The sequence below is a fragment of the Lactuca sativa genome, chromosome 2 (assembly GCF_002870075.4).
Source record: "Lactuca sativa cultivar Salinas chromosome 2, Lsat_Salinas_v11, whole genome shotgun sequence".
Classification (NCBI taxonomy): domain Eukaryota; kingdom Viridiplantae; phylum Streptophyta; class Magnoliopsida; order Asterales; family Asteraceae; genus Lactuca; species Lactuca sativa.
The window spans coordinates 204,041,086-204,064,755 of record NC_056624.2 but is presented as its reverse complement, the minus strand read 5'-3'; the positions used below and the strand labels follow the sequence as shown (position 1 = coordinate 204,064,755).

The 23,670-nt window shown below is 33.2% G+C and overlaps 2 protein-coding genes, 1 long non-coding RNA gene and 1 pseudogene across 3 annotated transcripts; 1 reads left to right on the top strand and 3 right to left on the bottom strand.

The window, feature by feature from the left end:
* Positions 1-10,182: 10,182 nt before the first annotated feature.
* Positions 10,183-11,667, bottom strand: LOC111916389 (aquaporin PIP2-4). The gene is made up of 4 exons (XM_023912058.3): positions 11,302-11,667; positions 10,916-11,211; positions 10,681-10,821; positions 10,183-10,562 (listed from the first exon to the last, which is right to left on the bottom strand). The coding sequence occupies exons 1-4, from the start codon at positions 11,603-11,605 to the stop codon at positions 10,449-10,451; spliced, it is 855 nt and encodes a 284-aa protein (XP_023767826.1). The 5' UTR covers positions 11,606-11,667; the 3' UTR covers positions 10,183-10,448.
* A 4,907-nt stretch (positions 11,668-16,574) lies between these two features.
* Positions 16,575-17,674, bottom strand: LOC111916208 (uncharacterized protein At2g29880-like; annotated as a pseudogene).
* Positions 17,675-17,856: 182 nt separating this feature from the next.
* On the bottom strand, positions 17,857-19,032 carry LOC111916207 (uncharacterized). Its single transcript, XM_023911832.2, has 4 exons — positions 18,583-19,032; positions 18,389-18,485; positions 18,116-18,319; positions 17,857-18,035 (listed from the first exon to the last, which is right to left on the bottom strand). The coding sequence occupies exons 1-4, from the start codon at positions 19,030-19,032 to the stop codon at positions 17,857-17,859; spliced, it is 930 nt and encodes a 309-aa protein (XP_023767600.2).
* A 3,151-nt stretch (positions 19,033-22,183) lies between these two features.
* Positions 22,184-22,921, top strand: LOC111916233 (uncharacterized). The gene is made up of 3 exons (XR_008230039.1): positions 22,184-22,223; positions 22,410-22,467; positions 22,552-22,921. It is a non-coding gene; the product is annotated as an uncharacterized LOC111916233 (long non-coding RNA).
* The last annotated feature ends 749 nt before the right edge of the window (positions 22,922-23,670 follow it).

Here is a 23,670-nt window from a genome sequence, read left to right as displayed (position 1 = left end):
CTGATGCGAAAAACAAAGACATATAATTAACCATGAGTGAAGACACGCCTATGCAAGTATAATATGACATTTGATAATGACTGTCCTTGATTTTTGTTAATTGTCATAGTAAAACAAACAGCAACAGAGAATTGTCTCCATAAAAGCATAATGAGATTCTTTCATTTAACGGAGATAACTTCATGCAATGTATATAAATAGTTTGTAACCTAGATTCAATCACGTGTCTTCCAAGCCTAACAATTTGTAACCTATATTGTCTACCTTGTCAAGATATTATAACAAAGCCATTAATAAATCTCTAAGAATGTCTACAAAAACTAAAACATGGAGTAAAATATTGTCACAATTAGAAATTTTGTGTCTTGTAATCACTATACTTAAGTAAAATGTTGAATCAAAAACTTAAGAGCACGTGTGATACCTATTATTATGACATCAAAAACTTCAATCAAATAGATCATACAAATACTACAAATAGTCAATAAGCAATTGGAAACCCTAGAAGTTCTTGTTTAGGTCCATTTTGGACTAGGACTTCCTTATTGGACCCATTGGGCCAATAAGCCTCCAATTTGACTATCATGGGATTAGAACCTTTAAATGGGCTCTAATTGGACCCACATCCATTTATTTCAACATTTTGGGCCACATTGGGCCTAGAATGAAATAAATTAATAACTATGAACCGTAATTAACCTAATTTAGCCCTAACAAGTCATAAAAATCACCCTTATAATTATTTGGACCAAAAATCACTCAACATAACCTTGAAAATTGGGCTTAAGCATTTAAGGCCCAAACATTCTCTTTTCCCCTACCATTCTCGGCCCAAGCCCAAATAAAAGGGAGGAGTTGACTTCTTGCATGACACATCATCTTTGTATGGAGGATATCTAAGTATTACCCTTCAAACATCCATGTATTCTCATTCTTCCATGCAAACATCACCTCAAGGTCTCTTCTTCTCTCTCTCCCTCTCCCTTCTTGTTTCGGCCGAGAGTAACCCACACACACACACCTCACAAACTCTCTCTAAATTACTCAAGAAATCATCCCCTCTCTCCATTCAAAAGTCTCGAAAATTTGGCTTGAAGCCTAAGGATCATCCTAAAGAAATTCACCATCTAAGGTAAGTTAATGTTTAACTTATGATCTAACTCCCTCTACTTCATTAAAATCTCTTCTAGTCATAAGCCCCTAAAAATTGAGATATACTTTATGTTAAATGATACTAGCATCAATTATATTTCTACATATAAAGTATTTCAAGAAAAATAGCTAAGTGGCTTAATAACATCTTCTTTGGGCTAAAAACTAAATTTTTGGACACAAAATGTTAAAAATATAAAGTTAAAGGGCCCAAATTGACACATTACGAATTCTGATGGATGAGAGGAGTCAAAACAGTTTCAATAAAATATTTTCTGGAAATATACTCATTTGGAGGATTAAAAATATAAATTTCAAGCTTAATGGGCTAAAAATGACAATTTCGGCCCAATAGGGCCCAATATGCGAAATTTTCTGTTTTGGAGGGCTGAAACTGTGTTTTTCGGTTAAACAGTGGACTATTAGTTTTCTAAGTCCTTTTCGAAGGTTAAAAATGCTTTTCATAATTAAAAAGGACCAAAGTTGCAAAAAATTTCCAATTTGGGCCAAAAATGTAAAAGTTGCGAAAAAGAGGGGTTATAACTGAGAAAACTGTATTTTCAGGGACTAAAACTGTTTTCAACTAAAAATGTGCTGAAAAATATCAATTTAAATAAGTTTTGGTGTTAAATTGCCAAGAAAAATGGTTTAAGGACTAAACCGGAAATTCATTTATTCAAAGGGTTGAAAAAGTAAATTTACAACATAAAGAGGGGCTGTAACAGAAAATTTTCAATGTTAATTCAATACATCCATTGTGATCAAATATTGACACTGCGACTACCGACGAATTGCAATACACAACAACACCAAAAATCGTTATCAAACGAATTGATTCAGTCTCGAATCAATAACGAATCCGAAACTACTAACACAACGACAACTCGATTTATACACGGAAAATTTGGGAATTCAATACACACGCGAGAGTGCACCGACGTCGATACACCATCTTTGGGCCCAAAAGTGTAAAATCTTGTTTGTTGGGCCTAGCTAGCCCAATGACCTGATCTTTAGGCCCGAAGACATCAACCTTACGAGTTGTTGGGTCTTACATGATCCAACACAGCGTAAAAGGACTTTCAATGGCAAACGTGCTACTGGTCCCCAAGGGTCCTTCGGTACTGCTAGCAAAGTCGAGACTTCTCAAATGCGAGTTGGGCTAAGGGTCCTTCGCATTCACTATAGCCTTGAACGACGTAGGGAATTACCGGGGGCTTCGCACCTTCTTTTTCCTCTCGGTCGTGGGGCTACATGAGTCCGGGGGGTTGGATTATGTGAATAAGTGCGAGCGACGCCTAAGGGGTCGTTTGTACGGTTGTCAACTGGTCGTTTTCATTTACGTACGTTACAACAATTCACAACCCACTGTTAATCCAAGGTCTCCGGAGCTCAATGCATACACCTGTCGTAACGAAGTACCAACACATGAACTATTTAAAATAAAGCGATAGGAAAACGTCGGGTTTTCCTAGGGTTTCAATTAATACTTTTTGAACTATATACCGAGTTTTACAAATCGTATTCTTACATTTATAGAAACAAACAAGCATACTTATGGATCTTCACACTTTTTATACTAAGCTCTTTTCAGAAAATATCGGATTTTTTTGGTGATTTTCAAACAATACAAAACGTTGGATTTCAAACATTACTTATGAACTCACCAACATTTCATATGTTGACGTTTTTCAAAATACTTGTATTCTCAGGTAACAGATAAAGTGAAGAAAGGATTGTACTCTATGATGTTTTGCGGTTGTTTAATTAACAATGAACAATTTATTTTTGGGCATGTAATATTTTGAGACAGTGTAATGGATGTAAACACCATCAGTTGTGATATTTAAATGTTGGTGACGAATTATGTTATGTTTCATGTATATTCATTATGACGGTATTCAATTGAGTCACAACAGCCCCCGGACGTTTCCGCCGTCTGGTTCGGGGGTGTGACAAATATATAACCCCTATTGAAATCCTCCACTTGAATCGACCATATTATCAATATTAAACCATTCTGATTCTTTCAAAGAGTAGCTCAAATTTAAGGCTTGAAAAATTAGTAATATCAAGACCAAATATGTACTTTACTATGTTATTAATAAACATTGAATGCAATAAAAAGCAATGTCGGTTTATTAACATACAAAAACATAAAGTTAAAACCATTCTATCAATTTATTTACAGCAAGATGCTCTAAAATTGACCATTTAGGTTATGTTAACACCAAAAGTTAAACAATCTCTTGTATGTGTATAGATCACATCAACAACAAAATAAAATAGGGTTTCATGAGTTCCATTTTCGTGGTGAGATTGCTCGTTCTTCAAGTTCTAAGAGTTGTTTAAACCATGCAATGACAAAAATATTTGTGATTACTTTAATACATAAAAGAAATAAATATAATTTAGTCACTGTATAGTGTATAGGATCGTTGTGTGACAATATTAAAGCCCAATCATCCATTAGAGATGTGGAATCAGGTCTTACAAGTTTTGTTGCCAGTAACACAACATTCCAATTGATATATGAATTAAAAAGTAAAGAATCAAATCAAATAAGCAACTGACCCTGATCTATTCGATATGAAACAAATTTCATTAAAGACCCTTAAATCTATTACCCATATATGAAGTTAACAAAATTTCACAACCTATGTACTTCTGAATGTGAGATGCTATTATCAGTTTGTTTTTCAAAACAATTGAAAGTCCAATGCTATAACCAATTAGTTATTCAAAAAAGTTGAACGTGCAATGCCATAATTGGTTAGTTTTTTTTTAAATGAAAGGGAAATGCTATAACCGGTTACTTTTTCAAGAAAAATGAAAGTACAATGCTATAACCGTTTAGTTTTTTTTTTAATTGAAATGAAATGCTAGAGTTTGTTAGTTTTTCAAACAATTGAAAGTAATGCTATAATTGGTTAGTTTGCAAAAAATAATTGAAAGTGAAATGCTATAATTTGTTTGTTTCAAAAAATAATTAAAGTAAGCTAAATATCTTAGATCAGAGTGTTAACGTATTTTTGTATCTTGTAAACTAAGTGCCATAAAATATTAAGTTAAGAACTTTATTTGAAATTAGAGAGCATGAACACCAATAAAAAAAAACATAGTTAATGTTGTTGCAAGAATGCAAAATAGGAGTTGTTAAGTATATTTCATAAAAGAAAGGATGAAAAAAAGTGAATATATGAAAAATGTAGTACCTCACTTAGATGTGGGATAATACTCATAACCTTTGGAGCTCAACTATCAGTACAACTGTTGGAATCAGCAAAATGAGTGGTCTTGGTTCCTTTCATATAAGAATCCACTTGAAGAGGTTAACGATATAAAAAAGGTTCAATGTTCCTGAATCAAAAAATCATACAGTCAAGAAACATAGCTAATTTATGTAAATAAAGACACCTCTGAAACTACGATTTCCACTAAGTCCCATAACCAATCAGTAATAAAGTCTTTTAATGATGTAAATAAATGGATTTCTTTTAAATCAATGTTCCTCTTATTAAGATGGATGAACCCTAATCCTTTTTTTTCACTGATTTCATACCTATATAGCACCATGCTTACCTCTTTCTACCATTTAAGGCACATAACTTTATATTTTACCCATATAAGCAACCAACTTACATTTTCTAGCTATTAAATAAAATTTTGTATAGTGTAGTATAGCAAACCAGAACCAACAATGTGTTGGGGTCAAAAAATATGCAAAACAAAGTGACTTACTTTGTTCAGACAGCTGAGCAAGAACTTTATACACTCAACCAAGGATCCAATGGAAGCCCCTTAGAGAAGGGAAAATGTCATCAATAGAGAAACCTTATTTTTCTACTCATAATAGAAAAAAGCAATATATTGTCATTTAAAAGAATAACAACAAAAATTCAAAGTTCATGAACTTAATTTACCTATTTATAAGGAGGAGTAGTCAATACATGCATCCCAAGGTTTCAAAAATAGTAAGCATACCTCCAATGTACCAAAGGATGTGAAGGTATGCCCAACTTCAGATGTTGTAAGAGCATTACATAACAACATATAAACCTACAATTTCAATAATGTCACTGCCAACGTTATTTGCTTGAAAGAAACAAACTACAATTAAGTGACAATTTAATATATATATATATATATATATATATATATATATATATATATATATATATATATATATATATATATATATATATAAGCTAAAACAAATGGAAAGTTCCACACATCGTCACAAAATATTGCTAGACAGACTAATGTGGTCACATATGGCAAAGGTTGTAAGTGGTTCTGACAAAATTTCAAATTAATTATATAAAAAGCCAAATATATATTTGGTAAAAATTTTGGAGCATGAAATTGATGATTATAGGTTTCAATGTTTCCTGTAAAAGAAAAATATAAGTTAATTCAATCTCAACTAAATCATTTAAATTTTCTCCCTAATAAATAAATAACTTTTTGTCACATGTTTTCTTCTTCTTCATTTGGACACATGACATTTTCTAGAATTTTTGAATTTTCTATTTTCCACTTGTCATTTTATTGTATTTTTCATTTTATTAAATTAAAATTTCACATTTAATATGTAAGGTAATATATACGTAAGGTATTTATTAGAAAGGGTTTATATATGTAATGTATTCAATACATTAAAGCCTCATTAATTTTAATAATTCAAATTTTTTCTCATTTTCTTATAAATTCAAACTTTTCAAATTGTTAAAATTGCATATTTAATTTTTTTTTAAATAAACTCATGTAATATATGGGTCTCACACCTAGTCCATAATACAAATGACTTGACAAGACAGTACATGTTATATTGCATTTTACGACTAAGACTACTGTCAATGAGACAAAAATTATAATTTTTTCTTCACCTAAAAAGGTAGGATGAGTACTCGCTCTCTACTTTTTATTTATGGAAAAAAGACATGAATGCCCTCTGATTTTCATCATAAAAATGGCCCATAAAGGCAAAATTATGTGATCCCAACTATGTCAAATCCCAATAAATTAATTACTAATAAGAAAAAATAAAATAAGTAGCTTTTTGAAATTAATTCTAACATGCCTCTCATGTAAATATTACAACGAACCTCTCACATTTGCTTATCAAGCTGCCAACTTTGTCAAATTGACATAATAATCTAAATACCACTTCCTCTTCCATGGGTATGGGTATTTTGTGGTGGTGTAGGTTCCCGATACCTTCAGGACCTTAAACAGATAATAATGATCATTAATCATGAGATATAGTTATTATGGATTATTGAAAAGCAAATGTATGAGTGAAGTTGTTTAAGAAAGGAAAAAGTATTATTAATACCATATCCATGAGGTTGAGGGATCATCCGTATGGGCTTGTTACTGCCACTTACTACCAGTGCTGGCTGCATTTGCCCTTGGATTTTCTTCAAGACAACTAGATACAGATAATAGAGCTTTCTTTAAAGCTGAAAACTTTCTAGACATCTGCATATCAGAAAACATAGAATTCAAATAGAAAATGGGGTATCAGGCTGAAAATAAGTAAACCTCTTGGTAGGAAATAAAGAAATTTCAAACAGAAAATGAAGTTTAACTATTAAACTGACAATTTAAAAACGAAACTTGATTCTTCTTTTTTTGTGGATGAAAAGACAATATCAATAAAACAAAGTTAGGATAACCAATTCCATTTATTACAAAAAGGGGGAAATTCAAAACTACACATCAAATTTGAAGGGAATCGATTGAAAACGAAATCAAATATATATTGCCAATGTTTTGAAAAGTTTAAATCCCTGATTAGATATGAAGGCCATATTATGTTATTTCCCAAAGGAAAGCATCATCAATTTAGAACGAATCAAATATATATTGGTTGTTTCCATCATCTACATCTAATAAACAAAAAATATGTCATTAAAGCAATTAAAATTGAATAAAGAGGAGAGTCAACATCATACCCTTTAAAATCATATAAAATAATGTCCATCATTTATTATTATAATTTTGGAAAATAAGCAAAATCTAAGAGAAACATAACCTTCTAGGTTAGAGAATTGCTTTCAATTTGATGATATTGCCATAATTATGTGGTTTTTCTAACACCTATCATCACATACATTAAACGAAATTATATTATGTTTTCAAATTGGAGCTGTGAATTTCAAAATAATAAAGAATACACTTTAAGTTAATCACATTATTTACAAAAGAATATACAAAATTTTATACACAGTCAACCCGAAGTTGTGATTTCATAAAACCATTTTCCATGAAAAAATAATAATTAAAAGATACAATTTTTGATTGTTTGAAATCAAGCATCTGAAATTTCACTGTAAAGATATGCTTATTAAGTGATCGAATGCATTTTATAATACAAGTTACCTTTCCAAATCAATTTTCAACATGCTTTGCATGAGACCAATTGTAGCTTGCATTATCATAACAAAATTGAAGGAAAATTAACGTATCACATGAAATGCACCAAACCCTAAAAAACAAAATCGGTCGGAAACATATAAATCGAAAACAAAAAATAAGAGATGAAGAAAGAATTAACAAGAAAAGTATACGAGAATTAAATAGGAGAGTAGAGAAAGTATGAAAAAAGGTAGAGAACGGGTTTAGAAGTTACCTCATGTGATTTCTAAACCAAATCCAACAACTACGTGATGATGGTGAGTTCCACAAAAACTCACAAAAAATATGAACCCTACTAGTGTGGTTCTCCGAAAATGATGAAAGCGGCGGATGGTGGTTACAACGGCAGTGAGCAGGTTGGGGCTATGGCTTTTAGTAGAATTTCTAGATTGTGAAACAAATAGACCGATGTTGTACAAGTTGAATCGATAAATAATAGAATTCCAAACAATGATAGAGTTCGTCAGTAGAGAAGGCATGGTCGGTGTCATGTTGCAACGATGGAGCCGAAAGTAGGGTTAAAGTTTATGTGATTTTAGGTTAGGAATGGAATTGAAAACTTTGAATATCATTAAGGAGACGCGTACGTGTGTTATGAATTGTTTTTTTTTAAGATGACATCACGTTGGGAATGATCTAAGGGTTGAAATTAATCAAGAAACCACAATGAATGGTCATGATTGTTAAAGGTGATGTCATCAAGTTTCTCTTTTAATATATATAAAGATTGCCCAAAGAAAAAATAAATATTAAAACGTGACTAATCGTAAAAAAAATGGAAGTGAAACAACAAAAGAACAAAACAATTGGAGAAAGGGAAGAAGCATTAAAATTCACCATATATATAAATATGGACAAAACTGCAAATTTAGTCCTTGTGGTTTGCAAAAAACTTTGGATAGGGTCCAAAAAGTTTTCGACTTGCATAGAAGGTCCAAAATCAAAACTTTTCCGTGAATTTGGTCCAAATAAATATGAAAAGACTATTTTGCCCTTATTATTTCTTTTTTACATTTTCTTTGTTTATTTTGATTGTTTTAATATAAAAGAAAAAAAAAGAAACAGGCATGAAGACCAAACAATACCCACCCCACATATCTCTCTCTCTCTCTCTCTCTCTCATCAAAAAGACTTCCATGATTAATTCGTTTCCATAGCTATCACCTTCCTTTCCCGTCAAGATGCCCTACAATACTCGTCGACCCTTCTCGTCGGTAAGTTTCTTACCTCAGACTGCCTCCATTCCCCCTTATTCTTCTCGAGCCTATGGGTTTTAGTTTTGGAGCTTGAAGCCTGCCATCTAGACCAAAACCTCGATACGACAACGGTGAATCCGATAGCAAATTCGAGATCTTGAAACGTGTTAACTTATGACAGCCTACTAATATCTTTCCCCCAGCCATCGAAATCTTCTAAGGTTCCATTTTAGATTTGATTTTGTGTTTTCTGAAAATTTCTAGGTTAGCTTAGAATTTTGATTTTCAATTTCTACAATTGGTGTTTATTATTATGTGGGTGGGTGTAGCTTTTCTGGTGAAGAGATTTTCTGGGATCCATTCATTATCTCAAAGACTTTGTGAGTTTCAATTTCTACATTTTTTGTTCAATTTGAGTAATTCGTGTTTATTAATGAGGAATTGGTAGTTTTCTTTATGCATATTACTGATGAAGAACAGATGATTAGATTTTATAAACATTGGAATCACCCACTTCATGATGCATATTCTTAAAACCCATGAGCTTTTAGGCATTTTTATCAGGTGGAATCCCTGACTGTGGTGTGTAGATGTAAGCATGATTGAATCGATTGGTGTTAAACTGAGTTGGGTTTCTGTAGGATTACATTCATGAATGCAAAACCGATGGATTGAAACATAAAACCAATGTCCCTGGAACATTTGGAGATTGATTTTGAATATGTAATGGTGGGTGTTTTTGATATAGTTGTAGGTTAGAGGTGGTAGTCCCTGTTGGGTCTTTTTTTTATTTGGGTTTTCCGACGAAGAAAATAGGAGAGAGGAATAGTGGGGTGCAATGAAGCTTACACTCAATATTCAAGTGGAATTGTGTTTTGTTGCAGGTTTTAAAGAAGAAGAAGAAGAAGAAGAAGAAGAAGGAGAGAGAGAGAGAGAGAGAGAGAGAGAGGGAGAGAGAGAGAGAGTGTGTGTGAGAAGAGAGACGGTATGGTGGGCTGTATATTTTTTTTTAATTTCTTTTTCTTTTTTAATTATAAAAACATTATAAATTCTAAAAATAATGTAAAAAAGAAATTAGAAGGGCAAAACCGTCATTTTAGGTCTTCCAAGGACCAAAACCACAGGAATCTTCTAATTTTGGGACCAAATTCATGGAAAAGTTTTGATTTTGGACCTTCCATGCAAGTCGAAAACTTTTTGGACCCTATCCAAAGTTTTTTACAACCCACAAGGACCAAATTTGCAGTTTTGTCATAAATATGGGTATAATTGTCATCAGACTCAAAATTTTAGTGGATTAATAAAATTCTTCGATGGAAGAATCAATGCCCTTCAATTAATAAAAACCATTAAAACAACTAACATTTGAAATGGTCTTATGTTATCCCTAAAAATTTGGAAGCGACTAAAGTTCAAACAAAAGTAAGATTTTATTATATAGGCTGGAAAGGCACCTGTTCACCGATTACATCAAACAAGAGAGACTGGATTACTAAAAGAAAAGAAAGGGACTAAAAATTAACAGCAGAACCCTTTGGGCAAATTTAAAAAACCAAGACGCCTTAAAGATCACACACATTTGACGGAGAGAACCTTTAGCCAAATGGAAAATTAATTTGTACAATTTCTTCCGAAGAACAATGGAGAGTGGAGACTACTCAATCGTGCATGGCTTAATTAAGCATTGCTTCTAAAGGATCCTAGAGCTTTCACTGCCGCTGCTCTCAACACATACTGGTGGTAGAAGGCGGCGATGGCGGCTCCAATCATCGGTCCCACCCAGAATATCCACTGTACACACAAGACACACCTCAATCCGTGAGTACACTTACATGGTGGAGTAAAAATGAACTATCAAGAAGGTCCAAATTAAAGAACTTAAAGGATGAATAATATGACTATAACTTACTTGATCATCCCATGCCTTATCTTTTCCATACATGACGGCAGCGCCAAAACTACGAGCAGGGTTGATTCCGGTGCCGGTGATTGGGATTGTTGCCAAGTGAACCATGAACACAGCAAATCCAATAGGAAGAGGTGCCAACACCTTTCATTAATTCATCCAAAAAAAAAACTATGTCAAAAGAAAGAAGAGAAAAGAAGAATCTTGAAAGTTCTGATATTGCAGAGTAAGTACTTACAGGGACATGGGAATCGCGTGCATTTCTCTTGGGATCAGTGGCGGAGAAGACGGTGTATACAAGAACAAATGTCCCGATGATCTCAGCACCCAAGCCAGTGCCTTTACTGTAACCGTCGGCGAGCTCGTTGGCGCCGCCACCATAAGTATTATAGTAAGTCTTCTGGAAAGCCTTAACAAGACCACAACCGCAGATAGCCCCCAAGCATTGAGCAACGATGTACATCACTGCCCTCGGGAGTGTCACCTTCCTAGCCAAGAACAACCCAAACGTAACCGCAGGGTTAATGTGTCCTCCTGGAAGTTTTATCAAATCATCGTCAAAATCCATCTACTAATTATCAAAGTACGAAGTGAAACAAATTGATCATAGGAAAGAAAAGTTACCGGAGATGCCGGCGGTGCAGTAAACGAGGACGAAGATCATGCCACCGAAGGCCCAAGCGATGCCTAGTATTCCTACGCCACCGCACTGGTCGGAGCTGTGGGCGGGATCGGTTTGAGACTTGTAGCCGATGACAGTCAAGACGGTGATGTAAAGGAACAAAAGGGTGGCTATGAACTCAGCAATGATGGCTCTGTAAAAAGACCATTTCGTGAGTTCCTCGGTGTCAATAAAGGCAGCCGGTGGAGGGTCCTCGTAATCTTTTGCGCTGTAGTCATGACCACCAACTTCAACGTCTTTGCCCATGTTCTTTTTGAGAACTATGTGTGTGTGAAAGCGAGAGAAAAGATAGATGGATGATGAGTAGAATTGAAAAGAAATTGGTTGTATTTATACCGAGAAATGGATTAGTTGGAGATAATGAAAGGAGTGATGTGTAAAACAATAGGTTTTATTGTTAATGCTTCATATTTTGTAATAATTTAATGTAACAAAATTATTATTTCATCCGAAGTGGTAAACAATTGTTATGAAATGTTGACATTTCTGTAAAATAATATAAAATGGCTATTTAATACATGATTAATTTATTGATTAAAAAATATGTAATGTTAAATGTTAATTGCTAAATTAATTGGAGTGGATATATTTTTTTCAACATACACTTTTAAACACTGTTTGAGTACATTAAACGTCTATTCCGAAAAATAAAATTGACGAATCTTTTGTAAACACAAATTAATTAAACTTATTTATGATTAAACTTATTTATCTATTTTGATCATTGAACTTTAACTACCTTTCATAAGTAAAATCCTTTAAACTTAAACTGAATAAGAATTATTTACTCATATTTCTCAGTAGAACTCTTAATCGTTTCCGTATATTAATTTTAATTGTATTACTTTGTTGTAATATCTCTAGGAATAATATTATGTGTGATTGTGTTCTATAAATGCAAATTTTCTTGTAAACATTTGTCTTAAAATCTAAAAACAAAATATTGAAATAACAAATAGAATTGGACATCACTGTCAGTGTCACCCACCACCGTCCATTGCCCTTTTCATTGATCCAACCACTAAACTTGTGACACCTGGATTCCACTAGCCAATCAGTGTTTAGAGTTGGTAAAGAGTATTTTTCTTCTGCTAACCCAGCCAATCATCTAACGACTGTTTTATAAACATAAAAATTCGTGGCCATTCAACTACCACGTGTCAGATAGCTAGCTACTATGACGAAGGTTTTGTTTAATATTTATTTGAATTTACACTCATTTGATTTAAGAGCTTATGTTTTATAGCAAGTATTTTTTATATATACCTAAATTGGTTTACATTATATTAATACATCCAAATTACATAATTTAGTGTGATGCATCTCTAATACCCCAATTTTCATGATATTGACAACCACGATAATAATTAAAAATTCCTGAGATGACAACAAAGAAAAATAATAATATAAAGGAAATGACAATTTACTAATAGAAAATTCAACAAATAAATAAAAGGTTTGAATGGTACGACTCTTTCATGCTTCATATATATTTTGAACTCTTATATTCTTATTTTTTGTTTGCTACTACCAGCTGCAATGTAGCTTCATTGATTACATAATTGCACTTGCATAACAATGTGTTTGTAGCATGCTTCCACAGTCAAGTCCATATGCATCATCATCGAGTCAAATACTACAAATAACCTTTTATAGACATAATTTCCGAGGAGATAGGGATAAGTTATAGCAACTGACGGTTTTTATTGACATTCTTCAATTATTCATTCATTCGTTTCAAAAAGATCATCGGTTTTGGAGTTTGACCATTCGGGGTGTGTCCTAAGGTGATTGACAATGACACTATTGTGTTGGGGAACGAAAAACTAGATGGAACAATTATATTCCTATTAAATTTGAATGTTTTGGTTTGGAAAATTCGGTTGAATAAAATTCATATTATAGTCAATCTCAATAATAAAAGAAATTGATGTGGATCCAACGATATGTCCGATCTTTTAGACTTCACGGAGTGGGATGCGGTTTGGAACCGCGATGGTGACACGTGGCCAGGGAACACCGCCCCCAGGGCACGGTTAGGTGCGGCCAAGACCGCAGTGCGGTCCTTGAAGACCGTGGTTTGTGATTGGCTGTTGGTGGGTGTGGCCATTGGGGGCATAAATGAATTGATTTATTTATTTATATTTTTTTCTTTTTTGCCTTTTGAAAGTGTGGCACCACTCCCTTGGTGTGGCAAGAAATCACACTTGTGTGGTAAAATATAACATGACGCTGATGTGGCGGGGGAGGGGGTGCGGTTTCGGTGGCACCACACCCTCTAGCCTTATAACCACATCTGGAATATTGATGATGTTTTAGTTTTATGTTCTGTTGCTGGTAATATTGTGGGTCAAGTGACACATGAATGTTTGAGATCGGCCGATCAAATGAAAGCCAATGCGAATCAAAGAAAATGTTTGGATATAATCACCATCTATACGTTTTGAGTGTTTTGGAAGTTACGCACTATATAGTTTTTGTAACGATCAAACCAAAGAAACAAAGTTATTTGATACCATCATCTTATATTTGGATTTTTAACTGGAGCACCAAATTTGGATGCAAGTTGGTGGTAGTAGGAATAATCTAAAACGATTAAAAGAAAAAAAAAAGATAGAAAAAAGAAAAACACAAGAACAAAAAGTGAATAAGACAAGGGTAAATTGGTAGTTTTTTGGTTAACAACGGATCATGGAGCCAAAATGAATAGCTTTATAAGTAATATTAAATCCCGAGGACATTAGGTTGGACGAAGTTCCAGAATACATTGTGGTTTGCTAATGTGTACATTTCACTCTATCTGGAACACCATATTTTGGGTGTGGTTTAGATGAAAGATTTTTCTATCAGTGTAGCTTTCCCGCATCCTCTCTTTTCTTTGATTGGCCAATATTAAAAAATATTATATTTTTCTGTTTAAGCTTTTATTAAATTAGATATATCCTAAAATAATTATTATAAAATTTTTAAAATTTACGATTTCAAATTCTCTAGAAAAAGTGTATAATATTTTTATAAAATACATTTAAAAATAAAATAAAAATGTGAAGTTAATTGAAATGTGATCATTTTCTGATATTAGAAAATTAACCGACAAATGAGAAGAAAATGAGATATACTGAGCTGACATAGAAAATACGAAAGTAAAATATGGATATACCTAGTGTTGTAAAACTCGCCGAGTTGGCCGATTACTCCTCCGAGTACTCGCTACTCGGCCTCATGCCGAGACGAGTTACAAAATCTCAAGTACTCCCAGATCGACCCCTTTACTGATTTGTTATATATTTCAATCAACTTGTGATTTTAACTTATGATTTTGACATATATAATTTCGCTAAAAATATTTCTACATGAATTAGCGAATCCAAATACTCCCGAGTACTCCTGGGTACTCGCTACTCGGTAATCGGCCGAACAGGTACCGAGTAACGAGTTTTGCAACATTGGATATACCCTCCTCATCGTCCGTTTTGTCAAAACCCTCACCAGTCACCACAATCAGATATGATGCCACCCATTGGGACCAAAAAGCGTAATTTACTCTAAAACTATTCAAGGCAAATAATCATTTTTATACTTAGTTACAATTTAAAACAAAGCTAATTATTACATATAAAAGTATTATTACTTACTGTCTTATTTAGCGTTATCAAGTTATTTTTCAAATACATATCGTTTTTAGTAGTTGTTTTACGAAAAAATCAATATTGTAATTACAAAAATTTCAAAACAAAATAATAATACTATTAGAGAAAATTATTACTATTACTGATATATTATAAATTATCACATATAAATGAAAAAAACTTTAACAAAATATAAGCTTATGATTTTATCAATTTTGTATTAACAACTAGAACTAGAATATGCCAAGTAATTTAAGATGATATTTTCTATATCAAGTTTTATTATAGCCGATTAGTTGGAGATCTCACATTGAAATGGTTATATGTATTTTTATATCATATTGCTCAGCTCAGGTGTCAGATATGATAATTGATAGCCCACTATACATAGCCCAATACTTCCCCCAAAGCCTGTATTAATCAAACTTACATTTCAGATGTGTATTATTTATCTTTACATTAATATTCAATTTAAGGTTTTGTTTGGTGTTACCACATGTTTGCTCTTATCACCCAATGACTTCTTTTAGAAGGTGATGCATGTAAGGTTCATATTAACCCTTGAATGATCTAGAATGGAACACTCTCGTACACACAAAAATTACAGTCTATGATTTTAAATACTTTGGGGGACCGAACTTTGCACCAATAATTTCAAAAATAATTTAAAGGTTTGAAAATGGTTTTTAAATAATTACTTATTTTCTACTAACTCGTAGGAAGGGTGTTTCATATTATAATTAGATAATATTTTGACATGTATGTGCTGACCAAAAAACTTCTTTTGGATTGTACATGTAAAACATTATGCATCCTGATAGCAATACAGGTAAAAAGATAAAACTAATCATCAAGAACTTTGGGTAATTAATGCTCTTCTTTAAAGACATAAAAGATCGACATACGGATTTGTAGGATTCAATATGACACCACCAAACTGTAATATACCAAGAGATAAATTCTACTTCAGCCCAAAAAAGCATTGACTTTATACGCTGAATCATTGTTGAATAAATTTCATATGTGTAATCTTATTATCACCTATCATAATGTTGGTTTGTTAGTGAGAATTTTGAATGCTAAGAAATATAGGATTTTGTTCCTCTCTTAAGAGGTGTTAGGACATTTAATTGTGCATTTTTAGAAAGTTAATGCCACTTAAATAAAATTGTAAAGTGATCATTTTTACCGTCCATCATAAGCATTTAGTGTCCTAACTAAACAAAATGTTTTTTTTAGAGTCAGATTTTTTTAGAGTCTCTGAATGATTCTTAACTCGGAACTATTTAGAGCTAAATCACTAAGATTATGCCAAATAAGTGTGTAAATAATTTAAAATGACAGATTAAAACTGGTTTAATCTAAATAAACATCTATAGATATATAATTGAATGTCATTATATCTCAAGGAACTTTTATTATAGCTTTAAATGGTCATAAAAATTTTATTGTTATTTTTTATTTTTATTTTTTTAATTTTTTTTTTGTCGTTGTTGTTGTGTGCGTGAAAGAGTAATTAATCTAGTAACAATCACCCAAGGAAAACCGCATGTTATTCAATTGTTTTCAAGATGCAAAACAAAAACCACAAACAACTTTAAAAAAAAAAAAACAAAATCATAAACACATAAGATCAATCCAGTAACAATCACCCAAGGTTATTCAATCACATGCACCCATCATATCTTTGAGGACACCCATCCGTATCTGAAGGGGACAACTGAACAATGTCCTAGTTTTTGCTTGATTTGCTGCCAAAAAATTTAGAGCCCTCGGTAATTCATGGGGTTCCAAACCCACCAACTCCAATTCTCTATAAATTTCGTCCCCTGTATACTCCCGAGGATAAGTTCTATCAAATATTACATTACTCTCCCTGATAGCACCAGCCACATTATCAACCGATTTCATTATCTTTGAGTTAAAATCTTCTTCTTCTTCAAATTTTCTCTTTTTACTCTTACACTTGTTTGCACCTGAAGACTGCCCTTGTGAAAACGGAGTTGGAATAACACCCTGAATGTCATCATCAAGATCAACATATTCGTTCTCCAAATGAATTTCATTGTTAGCTAACAAGTCGTCAACTTCTTTAATTGTTTCAACTTGAATTTTTACATTTTTATTTAATCGGTCATTTCTTTCTTTCACCGTTTCAGCATGTGCACCAGATGCCCTATCCATTGCAAATAATATCAACATATCATCGAAGTTTGCAATCTTTTTTTGTCTTTAACAACGCAGCCTCAGGTTTTGACTTTAACAACACAAAAATAATTAATATTGCAAACGATAACATAAAATATTTAAAAAAAATAACATAGACATAAAAGGAACACTTACATTTATTAAATTATCCCATACTTCTTCCTCCGCTTCTATTAGTTGAGTAGTTGAATTCCAAGCGAACCCGCTCAATGAAATTCCCCTAAACAAATCGTACCATTGCGAAAAATGTTTTTTTGAAGGTTTTGTAGCGATTCTTCAAATGACTTTTGGTAATATCCATTTGATGCTCTGTGTTCAACTCCTCAACCATTTGAGCATATGCAGTTGGTGTGAAACTACCATTCACCTTATTGCCTATCTCTTGTTGTTTAATCATCGCTTTGATGTACGCATAATCCATCTTATCTGACCATTTAACCTGTTCCTTTTCACTACCACTAGCTTCCTGTTTGCTCATGATGACTTTGCACATAGGAATAAAAATTAAAGAATCATACATTGTTAGACCACAATACGAAGCATAATACTAATGAAAAATATGAAGGGTAAAACACATAATTAATCTCAAAAACTAATCCTCAATAAAATGTGAAATTGAAAACAAAATGCATCAATAAGAAACTAGTTTTACATATTAATTTAATTGTTTGAATGTGCCAAATAATTTGCCCACATTTCATTTGCAATTGAATTCCTTAGTTGATCTACCCTACTATTATCCTCATCTGTTTCTGTTGAATTACGACGATCTTGCTCTTGTGGTCCGTTTAAGATCTCCTGCATCACCTCATCTTCAAGATTTATGTCGAGGTCTTCATCTAGTAAAAGTTGTGTAGAATACAACATGCCAAAAATATGGCAGATTGTGTTTCACAAGAGTAAAATGGTTCCGTTGTACTTCGAATGATAGGAAACCTTCTTTTAAGGACACCAAAAGCTCGCTCAATGGCGTTATGTAAGGAAGCATGACGAAGATTAAACAACTCTTTAGAATTTTGTGGACCACGCATGGAGTACTCTTTTAAATGATATTTAACACCTCTATATGGCGCCATTAGTTTATCCGTATGAGGCAAACCCACATCTACTAAACAATATCTACCTATAAAGAGCTTAATCAATATTATTGAAAAATATTAGATATTGAAACTACATTGGTTTAATAAATTACCTGATGGAATTAGTAGTTTATCATCTCTAGTAAATGCGTTCTTTATTATTCTCGAGTCTGATGCAGTACCCTCCCAACCCGTTAACACATACGTAAACTTCAAATCAAATGTACAAGCAGCTAATACATTTATTGTCGGGTATCCCTTACGACCATGGTATCTAGGCATCTCTGTTAGGCACATGGACACGAACATGTGTTCCATCTATTTCCCCTATACAATCCTTGAAAAAAGGATAAAATCTCCTACTTTCTTGAATTTCTCTCGGGACAACATCACCTGTAGGTTGCTGAATATAAAGACCTTCTATTGCCATAATCGATCGTAATACTCTATGGAAGCACCTACTCGTTGTTGATCTTGAGCGACGATACATCCACGAGGTAAACCGAGTTCGCAAATCATTACTTACAATATGCAAAAATCTAGCAACATGTTCCTCAACGGACATGCGTTGCGTACGTCGTAGACCACCTACAGTTTGTAAGATTTCACACAATCTCCTAAAAGCATTTTCACTCATACGAATAAGGTCACGACATTGACCACCTTCTAAAAGATTGTGTAGCAACTCTTCCCGTACAACTTGTCTTTCTAAAATAACTTTTCTAGTGGGTAACCTAACCCGCTTTTTGTTGGCCATATTACGTTGTGTAATAAAAGTCAACAACAAGCAAATCAAGTTAACGACTTGCAATTGTCGGGCTCTTAAAACATGAGTAGGGTTGAGTACCGGAGTATCCATAAGGACTATATATGAACTAATCCCTTTTTCTGATACATGATCAAATAGTTTGAGTTAAATTTAAAACAACATTGATAAAAATAACATGTAATTATAAAGAGTTGATTTATTAATTATAATTAATAAACTTTTTTTGTTATAAAAGTTAAATGTAATCTAGGGGCAAAACAGTCATTCTAATAAAAATAACATGTAATTAGCTTCAAAAAAACAGTAATTATATAATTTACCAATAATTAATAAACTTTTTTTTGTTATAAAAGTTAAATGTAATCTAGGGGCAAAACAGTCATTCTTATTTATTGAATGTAGTCCAGGGGCAAAACAGTCATTCTATGTAATAATTCTTAAACAATAATGACATTAACATTAAACTTGTAAGCAGTTTGAACATTTCAAGTTAAGGGTATTACCTGTTTGTACAGGTATAAATTCTCTGCTATTATGAACAAAAGATGGACAAAATATTACAACTTTTAGGAGGGACAAAATATTACAATTTTTGGTCCCATTGATAAAAAAAAATTTGTAAGCAGTTTGAACATTTCAATTGTAGTTTCAATGCTTTTGCTATTATTTTAAATATGTGACAGACATTATTACACTCATTCTTGTATATATTACAACACAAAAGGCCAACTTTACCTTAAATATTTGCATAGCATCGAGTGATTTGTTATTGGATGGGATTAATTAGTGCTATAATCCAACACAGATACACAGTCTAACTAAAAAAAATTGGCAGAAGTCATAACAGAAGGCAGAATGCGTAACACAAATAAGAAGAAATTGGGCAACAAACATAAGGCAGAAGCCTAATCAGGTAGAATAAGAAGAATAATAATAATTAAAAAAAACAATTGAAGAAGAAATTGGGTACCTGGTGTTTGTAACAGAAAAGAAGACGAGGCAGAAGCTGATCGATTAGTAGAATCAGGGAGCATATCTTTTTATTGTTAGGCTAAAGGGTATTTTTCGTCATAATCTACCCTTTTATCTTCCAGCCGTTTTCTTCCTCTCCAATTCCGCCCATTTTGGGAGGAAAGTTTGGAACGATACAAATCCTCCCAAATCTGCTTTCTTCATCTCTTTTCTTAAAAAAAATACTATGGAGCACCCAAACTTCTCTTCTTTCCTTCCAAATCCTTTCACTTCTGTTCTCTTCTTTCGTTAAGTGATATTCAGGAGAAGGGTGTAAAATTTTAATTTATGGGTTAAAGAGGGAATATCTTCAAAACGAACGGGTCATCTAGTTGCTTAGAGTCCACAAGATCAACTAAAGTTTTCAACCGGACATTGATACGGCGTCCATGTGGATTTTTCCTTTTAAGGTTTTTCTAAAAAAAAATTGAAAATCTCTTTTTTTATCTCTACGCATCAAGAACATCAAGAACCCATTTGATGCAACAATGGTTTCAATCACAAAATTAAACATTCTTATATATATATATATATATATATATATATATATATATATATATATATATATATATATATATATATATTAAAGGGGAGCACTTCTTAGGAATAGTGTCTAACCAAGGTACTAACTAAGGTTCTGTTCATCTGGTTGGCTCCTCGACCATGGTAAGTTTCTTTGTTCTTATCCAACATTTTCTTCTCCCATCAAAATCGTCTAGAAGCCCTAAAACCACCCCCACCCCACCTATCGATTTTGCTCCTTCTACTACGGTGCCTTCAATGGCTGCCATGGATTTGATGGCACAGGTGTGTTTTCCCTGGTTCCATTCTGACCTCCACTGCCTCCTCTCACATCAGTTGTGGTGCTTTGGAGTTCCGGTGGGTATTTACGTGTCATTCTCGCGTCTCCCCCCACCGGTTCTGCCTTATCTTCCCCCCACCGCTTTCTCGCCACTCATATTCGGATTTCACCAAGCTACAGACGAGATGACGCAGATGACCATCGACCGGACTCCAATTTACGTTCTCACGACGGGACTGGGATCGGATACGTTCCGTTAAGCTCTTCAAATCCTCGAATTTCTTTGATGCTTCCACAGTCGGTATGTGAATTCGACACTTCCACCATCGATGTATCAAATCGACGCATCCTAAAGGTTGAAGTGGTGACGATGCAGATGGCCATCGACCGGGCTGCGATTTAGGTTCTCACGACGGGGCTGACTCCTGATTTGTGCCACCGACAAAAACCCAGTAGTCACCGCCAACTGGAGCTTCTAACCCCTTTTTGCCTGCTTCTCAAACGCTGCCACCAGACGCTTTCCTCATCGAAACGCCATTGATGGCACCCTTCTATCCCAATTCGGAACCCAATTCATACCTTTTCATCACTTACTCATTCTTTTGGGTTTTAGAATGAACTTTTATTTTTCTTGACTATGGCAGACGCATCATCCAGACCAAGTGCGCTTTCCTTGTGTAAGAACTGCTTTAGGTGGTATAAATGCATCTGTTGTTTAAATAGGTACGACCATCAGGTAGCCAACAGCCCTGTGTCGCTGTGTCGGTATTGTTCAGCCCTAATTCCTTCAACTCTTTTGTTCTGCTGGACAAGCTTTTGACAGGTAAGTTGTAAACCCTAAGTATAAATTCTGAAATTACTTGGGTTTTGTTGTCTGCATGTGGAAATTTGGGTTCTTGCACATCAAATTACCTCATACATACATGGTATGTCATCAGCATAATCATTCATATGCATATTTGTTGATTCTAGAATCAAATATGTTATCTGCACTTTGTAATTTTTGATGAATTATAGATTAGTGACTTCCATTACTTTTATTAGGCTAAATCCAGGAAGATTGGAAGTTCTTGGGATGTTCACGTTAGAATGTGTTGCTTACAGGCAGATTGTAAGTTCCCGGGCATCATTTCCGTATATTATAAAAAAAATTTATCAACAAAAGGCTAATACTTGTTTTTTTTATAAAAATGTTTAATGTAGGAACATCTGAAAAAAAAGGCTATTTCTATTAACGAAATGGTAGTTATAGATATTAAAACCAAGTTAGTCTCTTTCTATTTCCCTACATACTTTTATTTTTATAAAAAAAATAATGATTTTAACAGTGTTAACAGATTGTAAGCAACTTATGACTCTGGAATTGGTATGTTTCTCAATTTTTTTATTCATTTTATAGGTTTTAGGCTCCAATTAACCATTCAGAACAAACGGGAAATCACTTTACATTGCAGGTTCCTATTGGTTGATTGGTCACTGGTTCGTAATACAGACTTTCAAATTTCTTTCTTGATTCATGCATGTTTCATTCTATCTTTCTTTGACATTACAGGACCAAAGAAGGAGTTTTACTCATTATATGGTCGCTGTTTTGAGATCAAAGAGAACAAGTTATTAACTTTACTCTTTTTATTATTATTGTAAAGCTTATATTTATCTTTGTTTAAATTTGGATTTTTTTTAAACAACTTCAGGTATGTTTACAAAGTTTGTCCCTTTTAGGATGTCAGTCAACTGGAGGGTCATACCACAACTACTTTAGGGTATGTGTTTTTTTATTTTTTTATTTATGGATTTTCACTGAAACTTGTGTATTAAATTTCTCAAATGTTTTGATGAGTCATACAGAGTCATGCTCTTCTCAAATGGTGACAAATGCTGAAATGGACCTCAAAGAAGCTTACCTTGACCTACCTCAATATTTTAATAGTTTTTAATTAATTACAAAATTAAAAAATTGCCCCTTTCAACATATCATATTTTCTCAACAGGTGAGATTAACATGTGGATCAAAAGTTGAAGTTGCTGATATAGATGAACCTACCCGTTGCGAGTAAGCCCCCCTCCCCCCCCCCCCCCCCCCCAAATTTATTTGTTTTATTATTTTTATTGTGGAATTGTGAATAAAATATTTATTTGCAGAAACTTGCCATTATTAACTGCTCCAACCCTTTGCCAAGAAGGAAGACTCAAGGTACACATGTCTCTCATCATTTTATTTGTGAAAAGACAAAATGCCCTTCTCATTGTAAAAGAATAACCCGAGAAAGATTGTATGGAATGTTTCAGGAGCTACAAAATAAACTAGAAGTAGTGAAAATGAAACAACCACAAAGTCACGATGAGCGTTAAGTATTTTTCATACCATTTATTGTGGAAAAAGCAAAAAAAAAATGATCGATTTGTCCTTTTATTCCATATTTGGGATGAACTTGTTGAATAGGATCAATACAACACTTCCATGAGATACATGGAGTGAGGCTTATAACTTATAAGAATATAGTTGCTTTTTTCGAGGGGACTAGAATTGGTAAAAAACTAGAGCATTGCTGCTATAGTAAGTTGTACCTCCTGCATTGGAAGTTGAACCTTTCCATGAACTGTATTAGATAATCTTGAGAGGTAGATACATATATGTTGGGTGACTGTAAATCTATTCTTTTGCAAAAAAAAATTCTCCTTAAAATGGTGCATTACATAATTTTTTGTTGTGGTTCTTAATCTTTTGATGCAAGAAATATCAATATACTTATATTTTTTATTTCTCTATTATAGCATTTTACTTTCATATCTCCATATTACAACATTGTATA